The sequence below is a fragment of the Phocoena sinus genome, chromosome 18 (genome assembly GCF_008692025.1).
Source record: "Phocoena sinus isolate mPhoSin1 chromosome 18, mPhoSin1.pri, whole genome shotgun sequence".
NCBI classification, from domain to species: Eukaryota; Metazoa; Chordata; class Mammalia; order Artiodactyla; family Phocoenidae; genus Phocoena; species Phocoena sinus.
In genome coordinates, this window is record NC_045780.1 from 631,527 (window position 1) to 648,551 (window position 17,025).

General features: G+C 40.7%; 1 protein-coding gene across 6 annotated transcripts in view; it reads left to right on the forward strand.

Moving 5' to 3' along the window:
* Positions 1-17,025, forward strand: part of ZMYM2 (zinc finger MYM-type containing 2) — an 89,994-nt gene that overhangs the window by 14,401 nt on the left and 58,568 nt on the right. For 4 of the 6 annotated variants that reach the window (XM_032610849.1, XM_032610847.1, XM_032610848.1 and 1 more), the window contains exon 3: positions 11,803-12,659. In XM_032610849.1, the coding sequence (XP_032466740.1) occupies positions 11,813-12,659 (847 nt within the window). In that variant the 5' untranslated portion in view covers positions 11,803-11,812. The remainder of the gene's footprint in view (positions 1-11,802; positions 12,660-17,025) is intronic. The other 2 variants (XM_032610851.1, XM_032610850.1) reach the window with 1 other exon arrangement.

A 17,025-nucleotide genomic window follows, 5' to 3' on the forward strand; every position in this document is an offset into this window, starting at 1 on the left:
TCTGATTTTTTTTTTTAACTTTTTTATTTTTGGTCTGCTATTCACATATCAATTACTTTCTTTCTTTGTTTTTGGCCGCACCACATGGCTTGTGGGATCTTAGTTCCCTGACCAGTGAAAGCGCCAAGTCCTAACCACTGGACCCCCCAGGGAATTCCGTTCGTTTCTGGTTTTAATAATTTGAGATTTTGTTTCTTTGTCATACTGGCTAAAGATTTAATATTTTCAAGGAACCACTTATTTTTTTCTGTATTTTTCTGCTTTCTGTTTTGTTTATCTGTGTACTCATCTTTATTACTGCATTCTTTCTGCTAGCTTTAGTTTGCTCTTTTTCTGGTTTCTTAAGGTGTAAAGTTGGTTTATTGATTTGAGATTTTTAACCTAGGCATTAATAGCAGTAAGTTTTCTGCTGAGCACAGCTTTCATTGCATCCCATAAGTTTTTTAAATTAATTAATTAATTTGGCTGTGTTGGGTCTTCATTTCTGTGCGAGGGCTTTCTCTAGTTGTGGCAAGCGGGGGCCACTCTTCATCGCAGTGCGCGGGCCTCTCACTGTCGCGGCCTCTCTTGTTGCGGAGCACAGGCTCCAGATGCGCAGGCTCAGTAGTTGTGGCTCACGGGCCCAGTTGCTCCGCGGCATGTGGGATCTTCCCAGACCAGGGCTCGAACCCATGTCCCCTGCATTGGCAGGCAGATTCTCAACCACTGCGCCACCAGGGAAGCCCCATTGCATCCCTTAAGTTTTGATATGTTGTGTTTCTGTTTTTTGTTTCAAAGTATTTCTTCACTTTCCCTAGTGATTTCTTCTTTGACCCATTGGTTGTTTAAGTGTGTTAATTTCTACCTATTTGTGATTTTTCATTTATGCTTCTGTTATTTCTAATACCATTCCATTGTGATTAGAAAAAATACTGTATCATTTTGATCCTTTTAAATTAAAAAAAATAAGTTTATTTTATTTGTTTGGCTGTGTTGGGTCTTTGTTGCTGCATACTGGCTTTCTCTAGTTGCGTTGAGCGGGGGCTACCCTTCGTTGCCGTGTGCGGGCTTCTCATTGCGGTGGCCTCTTGTTGTGGAGTACGGGCTCTAGGTGCACAGGCTTCAGTAGTTGCAGAATGCGGGCTCAGTAGTTGAGGCATGTGGGCCCTAGAGCGAGTGGGCTTCAGTAGTTGTGGCGCATGGACTTAGTTGCTCTGTGGCACGTGGGGTCTTCTGGACTGGGGCTCGAACCCATGTCCCCTGCATTGGCAGATGGATTCTTAACCACTGCACCACCAGAGAAGTCCCTCATTAACATATATTGATAATTATTGTTTTATGCATTTGCCTTTTAAATCATAGGGAAAAAAGTAGTTATAAACCGAAAGTACATTAATACTGGCTTTCTAGTGATTTTCTGTATTTACTTTATATATATATTTATATATTCATTTGTATTCTTTATTTCCTATGGCTTCAGTTTACTCTATGGTGTGTTTTTAGTTTTGCCTGAAGGATTCCCTTTAGCTTTTCACGTTGGGTAGGTCTGCTGGTAATAAATTCCCTTTTGTTTATCTGGAAACGTCTTAATTTCTCCTTAATTTTGGAGGAGTGTTTTTGTTGGATATAGAATTCCTGGTTGGCAGGTTTTGTTGTTGTTGTTCATCTCTTTAAATGTCACGCCGTAGCTTTTGGCTTCCATGGTGTCGGATGAGAAATACACTGATGATGCAGATCTTTTTGAGAACCCATTGCATGTGACGAGTCACTTCTCTCTTAGTTTCAGAATTCTCTTTTACTGTCGGGTCCACGGTTTGATTATCACCTGTCTTGGTGTGGCTATCTTTGAGCTTAACTGGCTTGAAGTTTGTTGAGCTTCCTGGGTGTGTATATGCATCTTCATCATATTCGGGAAGTTTGCAGCCATTGTGTGTTCAAATATATTTTTTGTCCTTTTTTTCTCTTTTTATGTTACATGTGTTGGTGCACATGGTTTTGTTTCACAGATCCTTCAGGCTCTGTTCATTTTTCTTCATTCTTTTTTTCCTTCTCCTCAGACTGGATAATTTTAATTATTCTGCCTTTCAGTTTACTGATTCTTTCTTCTGCTTGCTCACGTCTGCTATTGATCCCCTCCAGTGAGTTCTTCATTTCTGCTATTATATTTTTCATCTCCAGAATTTCTGTTTGGCTACTTTTTTTTTTTTTAATTGAAGTATAGTTGATTTACAATGTTGTGTTAGTTTCAGGTATACAGCGAAGTGATTCAGTTATACATATATATATTTTTCATATTTTTCTTCATTATAGGTTATTACACGATATTGAGTATAGTTCCCTGTGCTATACAGCGGGTCCTGTTTATCTATTTTATGTATAAGAGTAGTGTGTATTTATTATAAAAGTAGTGTTTATCTATTTTATATATAAAAGTAGCATGTATCTGTTAATCTGAAACTCCTAATTTATCCCCCCCCATTTCCCTTTTGGTAACCATAAGTTATTTTCTCTGTCTGTGAGTCTGTTTCTGTTTTATAAATAAGTTCATTTGTATCATTTTTTTAGATTCCACAAGTAAGTGATACCAAGTGATATTTGTTTTTCTCTGTTTGACTTCCCTCACTTAGTATGATAATCTGTGGGTCCATCCATGTTGCTGCAAATGGCGTTATTTCATTCTTTCTTCTCGCTGAGTAATATTCCGTTGCATATATGCACCAATCTTCTTTATCCATTCACCTGTCGATGGACACTTAGGTTGCTTCCATGTCTTGGCTATTGTAAACAGTGCTGCTATGAACACTGAGGTGCACGTATCTTTTTGACTGAGAGTTTTTATCTTTTCCGGATGTGTGCCCAGGAGTGGTATTGCTGGATCATATGGTAGTTCTATTTTTAGTTTTCTAAGGAACCTCCATACTCTTCTCCACAGTGGCTGCACCAATCTACAGTCCCACAAACAGTGCAGGAGGGTTCACTTTTGTCCACACCCGCTTCAGCTGTTTGGTTACTTTTTTTTGGCTATGCCACATGGCTTGCAGGATCTCAGTTCCCCAACCAGGGATTGAACCCATGCCCCCTGCATTGGAAGTGTGGAATCTTTTTTTTTTTTTTTTAATATAAATTTATTTATTTATTTATGGCTGTGTTGGGTCTTTGTTGTGGTGTGCAGGCTTCTCATTGTGGTAGAGCATGGGCTCTAGGCGCATGGGCTCAGTAGTTGTGGCTTGCGGGCTCTAGAGCACAGGCTCAGTAGTTGTGGCGCACAGGCTTAGTTGCTCCGCGGCATGTGGGATCTTCCTGGACCAGGGCTCGAACCCGTGTCCCCTGCATTGGCAGGCGGATTCTTAACCACTGAACCACCAGGGAAGCCCTGGAAGCCTGGAATCTTAACCACTGGACCGCTAGGGAAGTCCCTGTTTGGTTACTTTTTATGATTTGTATCTGTTTATTTATGTTTTCATTTTGTCCATACCTTGTTTTCGGATTTCCTTTAATTCTTTGTCCATGCTCTCTGTTAGCTCATTGAGCATATTTAAGGTAGTTGACCTAATTTTTTTTTTTTAATATTTATTTTTTTATTTGGCTGTGTGAGGTCTTAATTGCAGCATGCGGGCTCTTTTAGTTGTGGCGTACAGGATCTAGTTCCCTGACCAGGGATTGAACTCAGGCCCCCTGCGTTGGGAGCGCAGAGTCTTAGCCACTGGGCCACCAGGGAAGTCCTGATTTAATGTTTTTGGCTAGTTACTCCAGTATTTGGGATTCCTCAGGGATGGTTTCTGATTCTTTTATTCCTGTGAATAGGGCATACTTTTCTGTTTCTTTGTGTGTTTATACCATTCTGAGAATATTATACCTCTGGATATCTGATTCTCCTTAGATTGCTGATTTTTCCTTGGGGATGGAGCTGTTTATTTTTGACTGTTTAAACATTTTTTTGCAGAGTGTGAATTTCTTATTGCTTGTGTCCTTGAAGTTAATGTTCTATCACCCCTGTGGTGAGCTAGTGACCTGACAAAAAGTTTTTGTAAATGTCTGGTAGAAAAGAAGAAGAACGTTATACAGGGTTGTGTTTCATTAAATCTGAGAGATGCTACTGGGAATGCTTCTGCTGCCCAGAGGGCTGAGGCCAAGAGGAGCCCAAGCCACAATCCCAGATTTTGTTGGAAGTCCCTCACCGCCATTCCTGTGTTCAGCCAGACCCCGGAGGACTGCAGGTGCTGTCCCCTTGGCCGACCTGGGGGGAGGAAGGCGGGGGCTGCTCACCCACTTAAAGTGAGCAGCAGCCTCTTCTTCACACACTCCCCTGGCGCTTAGTGTCCAGTCAGGTGCAGAGACCCCAGAGATTGCTTCCAGTCCCTCTGTCCAGCTCATTAGTTACTCAGGTAAGGGGACCCATACCCAGAACTTCTGATGCTGCCATTTGGGGTGACATCTGTCTACATCTGTTTTTAAGGACCTGTGAGGACCTGTTGCCTTATTCTTCTAAAAATTATGTTGATCAAGATACTTCCTACTTTATGAGAAGTGAATGTTGACTATAAGTTTAACTTCATTTGTAATCCAGTCATTTCAAAACCTTATTTACCGTGGGTTTTTGAGGTGTGCTGAGTCGGGTACAATGAGTCATGCTCCTTTGCTTTCCCTCTTCCAAAGTTTTGGTGCTGTTGAATTATCACTTGTTCTCCTTGTTCTTGTGGGTTTGTCTTTTTTTTTTTTAATCTCCTTATTTAGTTGGTCTTTTGATGGAAGCAACATTTTATCTCTGTCTCCAGTTGACCATCCAATTAATTTAATATTAATTTCTACATATTAAGTTTATACCCATCACTTGACTAAGTTACAGGCATACCTCGTTTCATTGCACTTGTCAGATGTTGCACTTTATTACAAATTGAAAGTTTTTGTTAAAAATTGAAGGTAGGGCTTCCCTGGTGGTGCAGAGGTTGAGAGTCCGCCTGCCAATGTAGGGGACGCGGGTTTGTGCCCCGGTCCGGGAAGATCCCACATGCTGCGGAGCGGCTGGGCCCGTGAGCCATGGCCGCTGAGCCTGCGGGTCCGGAGCCTGTGCTCCGCTGCGGGAGACGCCACAGCAGTGAGAGGCCCGCGTACCAAAAAAAAAAAAAAAAAATATTGAAGGTGTATTGAGCAAGTCTATCAGTGTCATTTTTCTAACAGCATTTTAAAATTAAGGTATGTACTTGTGTTTGACATAATGCTGTTGCACACTTAATAGACAACAGTATAGTGTAAACATAACTTTTATATGCACTGGGAAACCAAAAAATGCATGTGACTCACTTTACTGCGATATTTGCTTTCTTGCGGTGGTCTGGAAGTGAACCCACAATATCTCTGAGGTATGTCTGTATCTCACTGTAGTAGTTTTTTGGGTAAATTATTTGAGTCTTTGAGGTAATGCTAATATAATTTGCATATAATGATAATTTTCCTTATTTCAAATTGTTATATCTTTTTCATATTATTACATTGGATGGTACTTCCAGAGCAGTGCTGTGTAGTAATAATAAAGAATATCCTTACCTTAACCTTGACTTTAATGCTAGTATTTTAATGTCTCCCATTAAGCTGGATGATATCTTTTGGTTTGATACATATATATTTATAAATCCATTTTTCCCATTTTATTAGGAAATTTTATTCTTTCTTTTTTTTCTTTTTTTTTTTTTTTTTGTGGTACGCGGGCCTCTCACTGCGGTGGTCTGTCCCGTCGCGGAGCACAGGCTCTGGACGCGCAGGCTCAGCGGCCATGGCTCACGGGCCCAGCTGCTCCGCGGCATGTGGGGTCTTCCCGGACTGGGGCACGAACCCGTGTCCCCTGCATCGGCAGGCGGACTCCCAACCACCGCGCCACCAGGGAAGCCCCCTGTTCTTTCTTTATTTTGTGGCCACGCTGTGTGGCTTGTGGGATCTTAGTTCCCTTACCAGGAATTGAACCTGGGCCACCGCAGTGAAAGTGCCAAGTCCTAACCACTGGACTGCCAGGGAACTCCCAAGAAATTTTATTCTTAAAAATTTTAATTTGGGGCTTCCCTGGTGGCACAGTGGTTAAGAGTCCGCCTGCCGATGCAGGGGACACGGGTTCGTGCCCCGGTCTGGGAAGATCCCACATGCCGTGGAGCGGCTGGGCCCGTGAGCCATGGCCGCTGAGCCTACGTGTCCGGAGCCTGTGCTCCGCAATGGGAGAGGCCACAGCAGTGAGAGGCCCGCGTAACGGAAAAAAAAAAAAAAAATTTGTTATACTGCCTCAGAACTGTTAGAAGTGCCATTAACACATGTTGAATAATACCCTTTCCTCTAGAGTAGAGTAATTCACCTTAGCTTTCTTTGTACCGCTTATGGCACCTAGAAAGCTCTGGGGCTTATTAATGAGAAAGTGATGAATGTTTTTCTTGAATCACTTTGAAATGCTTTCTTTGTGATTTTCTTTGAAAGTTCATACGCTTTTCTCAGCAACTACTGATACTTTATTGTTATGAACGTCAACATTTTATTTTTTAACTACCTTTTCTTTGTTTTTTCATGAGAACATCGAGTATTATGTTGATTCTCACTGAATCAAAATATAAAGCTGAAAGCATTTATAATTTATGATGATTGTCTCAGTCCATTTGGGCTAGTATAACAGAAGTACCATAGACAACAGACATTCATTTCTCAGAGTTCTGGAGGCTGGGAAGTCCGTGATCAAGGCTCCTGCAGATCGGGTTGTGTAGTGAGAGCTTGTTCCTGGTTCATAGAAAGACTGCCATCTTGCTGTGTCCTCACATGGTTGGGGGGGAAAGGAGCTCTCTTGGTGTCTTTTACAAAATGGTCCCTAATCCCACTTAGAGGACTCCACCTTTCTGACTTTAATCACTGCTCAGAGGCCCCGCCTCCTACTACCATCTCTTTGGAGGCCAGGATTTCATCATATGAATTTGAGGGGAGACACAAGCATTTGGTCCATAACAATGATGGAGTGGAAGCTTAAAAATGAACCTTAAAAATGAAATCTTGAGGTATAGGCAAAAACTGCCTGGTGGTTATTAGGAGTTAACTGTGTTAATTGATTTTCACATTCAGTTATTTATCTCTTTAAATTCTAAGAAAAACCCTGGGAACTATATTTATACCCTTTTATTCTAGGGAAAATTGAAGCCCAGAGAAGTGAAGTTATTTGCTTGACGTTAAATAGCTAATTAGCATTGACTTAATGTAGAAAAGTGGCTAAAAGGAATAGATTTTATTTGGATAAGGTAGAAATGATCAACTTTAATCAGATTCTTTTCTTTATAGGACTAAATGAGTGTTTGGTAGTTGAAGCCTATTCTCAGTGACATATAGAAGTTACCAAATTTATTTATAGTATAGGATTTGAAAATAACTGTTACAGTTGAGTAATTATTCTGCTTGGGAAGTGGATTACTGCAGAGAACTGTGTAGTAAGGAAAGTCCTATTCTCTGCTCCACGGTTATCTCGTGAGGAGAATGAATGGATACCTTGCAGCCACCAGAGGGCACTGTGGATTCAGTTGTGGCTTAAGCCCCAGAAATTGTTGTCTTCTGTTTTAGGTATGCTAAAACATAGACAAGATCGAGAAAACTCGTGCTTTAAAACCCTTTGCATTCCATAACCTCAGTAGATTTACGCCACATTCCTCTGAAAATTGTTATTGTTGATGAGGATACTTCCTACCTTCTGGCAAATGAATGTTAACTAGTTCAGCTCCATTTGTGTTTAAAAAGCTCAGCTCAGTGCTCTGTGTCGACCTAGAGACGGGTGAGATGGCGGTGGGGGTGGGAGGGGCATACATACAGCTGATTCACTTCGTTGTGCAGCAGAAACTAACGTAACATTGTAAAGCAATTATACTCTACTTTAGAAAAAAATCTCATTTTAGCTTGGCACTTTGGGCTTGATATTTTTCTTTTGATACTTGTGTATTTTGAATATTGATTTGGTTACTGTTCTATTGAATGGCTGTGTCCTTTTTTAATTAATAAGAGCTGTGCTACATTATTTAATACTTAATCACATATTACAAAGTAGTTATGAATATTCAAATCCTGACCTCTCCCACTTCCTGGCTGTGGTTTTGGACAGCTTACTTTTTTTTTTATTTATAAATTTATTTATTTTTGGCTGCGTTGGGTCTTCATTGCTGCACGTGGTCTTTCTCTAGTTGTGGCGAGCGGGGGCTGCTCTTCGTTGCGGTGCACAGGCTTCTCATTGCAGTGGCTTCTCTTGTTGCAGAGCACGGGCTCTAGGCGCTTGGGCTTCAGTAGTTGTGGCACAAGGGCTCAGTAGTTGTGGCTCGTGGGCTCTAGAGTCCAGGCTCAGTAGTTGTGGTGCATGGGCTTAGCTCTTCTGCGGCATGTGGGATCTTCCCGGACCAGGGCTCGAACCCATGTCCCCTGCATTGGCAGGTGGATTTTTAACCACTGTGCCACCAGGGAAGTCCCTTGGGCAGCCTACTTTTTTTTTTTTTTTTTTTTTTTTTTGCGGTACGCGGGCCTCTCACTGTTGTGGCCTCTCCCGCTGCGGAGCACAGGCTCCGGACGCGCAGGCTCAGCGGCCATGGCTCACGGGCCCAGCCGCTCCGCGGCACGTGGGATCTTCCCGGACCGGGGCACGAACCCGTGTCCCCTGCATCGGCAGGCAGACTCTTAACCACTGCGCCACCAGGGAAGCCCGGGCAGCTTACTTTTGAGGATTGGGTTTTTTTTAAAAAAATAAGGGAGATAATGATTTTACTTCATGGTGTTGGTTTAATGTTTAACCATCATGAATATTTGGCTCATACTAAGCATTAAATAAATGTTAACTGTTACCGGATGAATGTACTTGTATTTTAAGAGAACCTAATTGAATTAGTTATAAAAATTTTGAATCAAATATTATTCAGCTTATTTCAACCTTTAAAACTTTCTGTAATGGTAATGTTAAAAGATTTTTCATGTTTGCTTAAAATTAAGTGAAGGCCTTATGTGAGGGTTTCCCAGCACATTGCTATTGTTTTACCATAAAGAAGTCTTTCTCACTGAGGAGCTGTTCTGGGGTAATGTAGTATATATCTTAGTATTTGAAAGTATATTTAAAGTGTCTTAGACTATGGAATGGTAATTGGTAGCTCGTTGGGTAAGGCAGATAGTCACCCCTTAAGTTTTTAAATGGAATTATCCATTTTCTTTAAAGCAGATATAAATGTGTCTTTTCCCATTTTCCAATATTAGCATGTCTTCCATCCTGACACACACAGCTTTGGTTTAAGAGGAACAAAGAGGGTTTTAGCATCAAGCTTGATTGATAGTGCTTGAATCCTGATGTTGTCTTGGAACCTTGGGCACTTTTAATTAATGTATCTGAGCTACTGTTTTTTTCTTAATTGAGGTGTAGTTGATTTATGATATTATAAAAGTTTCAGGTGTACAACCTAGTGATTCAGTTTTTTTGTTGTTTTTTTTTGGCCATGCTGTGTGGCTTGTGGGATTTTAGTTCCCTGACCAGGGATTGAATCCGGGCCTTAGCAGTGAAAGCCCAGAATCCTAACCACTAGACCACCAGGGAACTCCCAAATTCATGATTTCTGACGGCGGGGATGTTTATCTGTTTTGTTTATTGATTTTTCTCAAGTGTCTAAGACAGTGTCTTGTGGATATTGGGTGCTCCATAAATCTTTGTTGAATGCAGTTAATTACTTGTTGCCTTTGGTAAGTTCTGTGCTTGTCTTTATATCTCATCTCATCCAGTTCTTCCCCACCTACCTTGTTCCAGCCACATTGGCCTTTATTCTGTTGCTTGACCTTCCCAGCCTCACTCCCTTTAGGCTTTTGCAGGAGCTGCCCTTACCTCAGTTTTCCCCCAGTTAGATGTTGCTCATCTCTCCAGATCTCAGCAGATACCGCCTGCTCGAAGAGGCCTTCTCTGACTCCAGAGTACAGTACTTCTCTCTTTGTTCTGTTACTATCCCTGTTTTTTTTTTTAAGTTTAGCTTTAAAAAATAAGTGAGAAATCATGCTCAAAGATTAAGAAAATGCAACAAAATATACAGTGAATAATTTCTCCATCCCTGTCAGCTGTCTGTCAAAGTGATACTTATTTATATTAGTGTTGCCCTCATCCTTCCAGAGGCTTTTATAACAATGAAAGCAAAGGGCAATATATATGAAACAGTAAGTGTTCTTTAAGCCCCTTTGTTTTGAGACTGGGCTGAGTGGCCTTATAAGAGAGAGGATTACCGAAGAGCTAGGAGTTGGCCTTGGGGCCCTTAAGCCAGTCTTAATGCCTGTACAGCTGGTGTCTCCTCACCTTCTCTGAGGCTGCAGTGAATAAACCACTTCACACTCGTATCTGTCCGTCTGCAAATTGACCTGCAGTCTATACTCACCCTTCATTTTCCCTTCTAGTTGGTTTTTTCCTTGTTTAGTCTCTGCGATTAAGGTGATCCATGTTCCGGACTAGTTGTACTACCACCTGTGCCCATGACCTCATCCTCTCTGTGTGCTCAATAACTTATTTTCTTTCTTTTCTGGCCTTTTTTTAACCATTAACTGTCTGCTGTCTCTTTGGCTTTAGCACAGCTCTGCATATCTAATAGGTGCACAGAAATACGAGTTAACTATGGCAGTCATGAAGAGTTCGGATTGTTGAGTTATAAAGAACTGGGAATGAATTCTAGCTGTGTGACTTGGGTTAGTTAGCATCTCTAAGCCACAAAATGGGACAATATTGTAACCATATCAAGGGTTGCTTTGAAGATGTAACCAAGGAGTGGATGATATTTTCCTAGGGCTGTTGTAACAAGTCGCCGCAGACTTGGTGGCTTAAAACAGACCTTGTTTCCTTTAACAGTTCTAGAGGTCACAAGTCAGAAGTCAGTGGCCCTGGGCTCAAACCAGGGCGTCAGCAGGGCCATACTCGCTCAGGAGGCTCTGGGGGAGGGCTCACTCCCTGCTTCCTTTAAGTTCTGGTGCTGCCAACATTCCTTGGCTACATCACTTTCATCTCCTCCTGGCACCTCTGTGCTTACGTTGCCTGGAATCTCCTTCCACCTCTGTTGATGAGGCCACTTAAGATGCAGGTAGGGCCTGCCCAGGTAATCTCATTTTTAAGTCCTTAACCATAATCATCTCTGCAAAGACCCCCTTTCCATCCGAGGTAACATTTACAGCTTCCAGGGATTAGTATCTGATTTCTTTGGGGCCATTATTCAGCCTGATACATGGATATAAAGGACATGGCAGATGGGGATTTAAGCTTTCTAGGTGGGGTCAAGAAAGATTTCAGATTCTCAGAAGGATTTAATCATACAGCTGTGGGAGCCAGGGAATATGAGAACAGTGGATTAAAAAAAAAAGATAAGGGAAATTAGGGATTAAATCATGTCATTTTATTTAATACAGTAGATAAATGGGATAGATATGGAGAAGAGATTTTTATGATCAGATTTTAGTTATATTTTTGTTCACATGTGTGTAGAAGGATTTATCTGTGTTTTCAGTGTTAAAATTATAGGGTAAGCAGTGGTGGAAAGGAGGTGGTAGAGATGGGAACATACTGCATATTCTTACTGAAAATTCAATAATTACCTTTCTTTTTATATTGCAAGAAGTTCACATGTAAACTTTATGAAATGATTAGTGAATGAGAGAAGATCACAGAATGCATATAAAAATTTTCCTGGATATTAGATAAGAATGACTTTCATTTAGAGTAAGAAAGAAAGTAAAAGTACCTTTAAGAAATTTTTTGAATTAGAATAACATCAAAAGCCATACAGTGACATTTGTAAAAAAAATTTTTTTCCATCTCCTTAACAGGTTCTTTGGCATGGACACAGGTTCATCAGGAGGATTAGAATTGACTGATGAGACTCCTGTTCTGCTGGGGAGGACGGCCATGGCAGCTAGCCTCACGGACGTAGGAAATTCATTTAGTGGGCCACCTAACCCTTTAGTGAATAGATCTAGTAAATTTCAGAACTCATCAGTGGAAGATGATGATGATGTTGTGTTTATCGAACCTGTACAACCTCCTCCGCCTTCTGCACCAGTGGTAGCCGATCAAAGAACCATAACATTTACGTCATCGAAAAATGAAGAGCTACAAGGAAATGATTCCAAAATTCTTCCTTCCTCAAAAGAATTGGCTTCTCAGAAGGGAAGTGTAAGTGAGACAATTGTCATCGATGATGAAGAGGACATGGAAACAAATCAAGGGCAAGAGAAAAATTCCTCCAATTTTATTGAACGGAGACCACCCGAGTCTAAAAACAGAACCAATGATGTGGATTTCTCCACTTCCAGTTTTTCAAGAAGTAAGGTAAATGCAGGAATGGGTAATAGTGGTATCACCACAGAACCAGACTCTGAAATTCAGATTGCTAATGTTACGACCTTAGAAACAGGTGTCAGCTCTGTGAGTGATGGCCAATTAGAAAATACTGACGGGCGAGATATGAACCTAATGATCACACACGTAACATCACTGCAGAATACCAGCTTGGGAGATGTCTCTAACGGACTGCAGTCGAGTAACTTTGGTGTTAATATGCAAACATACACCCCGTCTTTAACTTCACAGACCAAGACTGCAGTAGGACCTTTTAATCCTGGTAGAATGAATGTGACAGGAGACGTATTTCAGAACGGAGAGTCTGCAGCTCATCACAATCCTGGTAAGCTTGGAGGGGGCTTCTGCCCCGTGGAAGGGATTTTGCACTGGTGGATTCTTTTTTTTATTATAGTAATTGGTGCTACTTTGGTTAGTTTATTCATGTAAGATATATTAATTCTATTGACTTTTAAGTTTGAAATTTTAACTAATAAGAGATGTAAAACCATGTATATAGTATTTCTCTGTAGATAATTAGAAAATCAGATAAATTAATGTCTAAAGGAAGTAAAACAAAATACTCTTTATATTCACCACCACTAAAGTCTAATAATTTGGCATCTTATTTGTCACATACTGACTTTATGCTAGTGTATTTTTTTTTAATTCATTTATTTTTGGCTGCACACGGGCCCTCTCCAGTTGCAGCGAGTGGGGGGCACTCTTTGGTGTGGTGCGCGGGCCTCTCATTGTGGTGGCTTCTCTTATTGTGGAGCATGGGCTCTAGGCACAAGGGCTTCAGTAGTTGTGGCGCACGGGCTTAGTTGCTCTGCAGCATGTGGGATCCTCCTGGACCAGGGCTCGAACCCGCGTCCCCTGCGTTGGCAGGCGGACTCTCAACCACTGTGCCACCAGGGAAGCCCTATGCTAGTGTATTTTTAATAGTATTGTTTTTATGTGTAAAAAGAGAACAAAAAGATAAATAGCACATGTAAAGAGCAATATGTTGTATAATTGCATTTAGATTTGTTTTTACTTTCCCTGTGTTTATAATTTTGACTGCCTATCTGATTATGATTTTTACTTATTAGCACTTTGTTATTTTTTCTTATATTTAAAGATTGGTAAATTTCTTGACTACTTGAAAACATTTTCTGCAGGCATCTTTGCTCTGTGGAAGCTGTGAGAAGAGCTCTGTGGCTTTTCCTGACTGTGTCTGTGTCTGCCCCAGGCCTCTGTATGGCCTGCCTGTCTCCCACGTACCTTCTCTCTGTCCTTCTCGGGCTTCATCGTTGTAGGCTCATTAGCAGCTTTATCACCCTAGGATTGTGGAGAATAATAAGGAATGACTGAAAGCTAGGCCGTGTAGAATGTTCTGTGAAATGCTAGTTTTTCCTTTCATACTTACTATTCTTTTGGTTATGAGAGTAATGTGTAATTATTGAAGAATGTTTGGAAAATCCATAATTAAAAAATGATGAAGAAAGGTTACCACTGTTGTTAATGCTTTGAGTGGTTGTCTTTCAGTGTTTTTCCTTTGTATTAACTTGGTTGAAGTGCAGTTCTTCATAATTTTGCTTCCTGTTTCCCCCCATTTAATATTACTCTGTATTTTCTCAAACAATTAAAATTATTTATACACAGAAGTTTTAATGACTGCACAATGGATTTGGTTATACCATTCCCATATTTGGTTTTTACATCGTTTCCCTTTTTTGCTCTTGTCGGTCTATGATGAACTTTTTTTTTTTTTTTTTTTCAAATTTCTGATTATTTCTTAGAGTATATTCTAGAAGTGAAGTTACTGGGCCAAAGACTATCACTACTCCCATCCCTCCAAAGAGTTTTGGTTGTAAAAATTTTCTGCTTTGTAGTGATTTTGAAAGAAATATGTTTCTTATTACTCAGTTTTGAAAATTCCTAATGTCTTCCAAGATCCTTTCCCCCGTATGTATTTATATATATCTGTTGGTAGGTCATCGTATGCATATATGTGTATGTGACGTCGTATGAACATTTTTAAGTTGTGGAAATACATTGTCATACGGCCTTCTGGAAAGTTTTTACCAATTTATACTGCTATCAGCTGTGTATTAGAGGGTCTTTCCTTCTAGCTCACATAAAAGTTTAAGACATGATAATAGTCAAAGTAGTTTCAAAATAGCTATTTTGTCTTTCTTATAAGTATATTAAAAACATAAGTGTATGAAAAAGAACATAATGTTCAGGCTTACTGTTGAGAATATGGTACATTTAATTCCAACCTGAGATTGCAATAGAGGTATAGCTTTGCAAACTTTCCCTTTCTCCTGCTCCTTTAAATACCTAACAATAATCTTGAACTTTTGACCATATCAAGAGTATATGTTTGATTTTGTTAATTCTCTATTTAGTTCACTTACAGTTTTTACTACTTAAATAACTCTTTTTTTTTTTTTTTTTTTAAATTCATTTATTTATTTTTTGGCTGTGTAGGGTCTTCGTTTCTGTGCGAGGGCTTTCTCTAGTTGCGGCGAGCGGGGGCCACTCTTCATCGCCGTGCATGGGCCTCTCACTGTCGTGGCCTCTCTTGTTGCGGAGCACAGGCTCCAGACACACAGGCTCAGTAGTTGTGGCTCACGGGCCCAGTCGCTCCGTGGCATGTGGGATCTTCCCAGACCAGGGCTCGAACCCGTGTCCCCTGCATTGGCAGGCAGATTCTCAACCACTGCGCCACCAGGGAAGCCCTTAAATAACTCTTAAGAATATTCTTATCCATGTATGTCGGGATAATGTAGTACCTGAGGACTATTGCTGGGTCAAAGCACATTTATTATAAGAATTGTGTTCCTGTTCACACAAACTCTTAACACAGGGAATGTAAAGTATGCATCAGGAAACCAGACAGATACACCTCTTGCTCCTGAGTTTATGGATTAGCTCCCGTTTGTGCTGTCTTTGTTTGTCATAGAGAATTATAACATCTTGGCTGTTTATACTGGCTCTCAGACCAATGGTGACTTGGGCAAATTAACCTCTGTCCCTTAGTGTCCATTGTATAAAGTAGAGAATGATTAGGTCTCTTCCATTCCTAGAAGTATTTTGATATTGGAGGAGGTGAAAATTTGAAAGTAGGGGAATGTAAGAACTGAAGCATAGATAAAAGGAGCCATTGCATTATTTATACAGGGCCTAGCACGAAATTGAGAATAATTGCCATTTTTCAAAATCAAGTTAATAGATAGATGCCTTTAGGTTTAACTAGGTTCCTTTTTTAAAAAAAAAAAATTATTTATTTATTCTGGCTCTGCCGGGTGTTAGTTGTGGCACGTGGTATATTTAGTTGAGGCATGCGGACTCTTAGCTGTGGCATGCATGTGGGATCTAGTTCCCCAACCAGGGATCAAACCCAGGCTCCCTGCATTGGGATCAGGGAGTCTTACCCACTGGACCACCAGGGAAGTCCCTAACTAGGTTCCTTTAAGTATATATTCAAATGACAAGCCTGCAGGATTGAAAATCCTAAGGAGCCACTATTTATGTTGCAAAAGCTATTACTTCTAACATGTATTCAAATATAAATTTTTTAAAAAATTATTTATTTATTTTTGGCTGCATTGGGTCTTCGTTGCTGTGCATGGGCTTTTCTCTAATTGCAGTGAGCAGGGGCTACTCTTCATTGCGGTGAGTGGACTTCTCATTGCGGTGGCTTCTCGTTGCAGAGCACAGGCTCTAGGCACATGGGCTTCAGTAGTTATGGCATGCGGGCTCAGTAGTTGTGGCTCGCAGGCTCTAGAGTGCAGGCTCAGTAGTTGTGGTGCACGGGCTTAGTTGCTCCGCAGTATGTGGGATCTTCCTGGACCAGGGATCGAACCCGTGTCCCCTGCATTGGCAGGTGGATTTTTAACCACTGCGCCACCAGGGACGTCCTCAAATATAATTTTTGATTGAAGGCCCTTCATAATATGGAATTGCCAGTTTGTTTCAGTGATTTGCTTTCTTGGTGTTCCTTAGTATTTTTACCTCTTTATTAAAACAGGTCAGTTACCCTGATGATAGCAGGATAACAGGATTCCAGAAGGTACTCTGTTTACTCTGTGTATAGAACATATATTTATTTGGAGGGGTTGTGGCGTAAAGTAGAATTTGAATAGCAGTATATGTAGCCCCTTGAAACCATTAGGTTGATGGACTGGGTCAGAACCAGGAAATTGCCCTCTTCAAGGTTTTGGTAGTAAAGAAATTTCCTCATACTCTGGATATATTTATACATTGTTTCTCATATGAAAGGGCATCTTTTTTGTATGGAAATACAAATTTCAGAAGAAACTAGAAAGGAAAAGTATTACAAGAGACCAAAGTAGTAGAAATTATAATAGAAGTGGTAGCATGAAAAGTTTCAAAATGAAAAAACATTATGGTGTATTGGTATTGTAGTGTGAGTCTGTGTAACAGTAAGTAGTATGGTGAGCTGGAGACATCCTGCTAAGTCCCAAAGAAGCTTACTAAGAAGAGGAGGGAGAACTTAGCACCCTGGCGGTCGGTTCCCCAGGCCTTAATGCTGTGCCGTTGAAGCTGTGCTGCTGGCAGCGGTAGAGCAACGGGATGTCTCATCGGTCACTGGACGTTGGCTTAACATCACCACTTCTGTGTAACACTCTAATTTCTTTGCTATTATGTGGTATACTTAGAAGCCATGAAATGAAACATGTATGTGGAAAAGCTGTTCT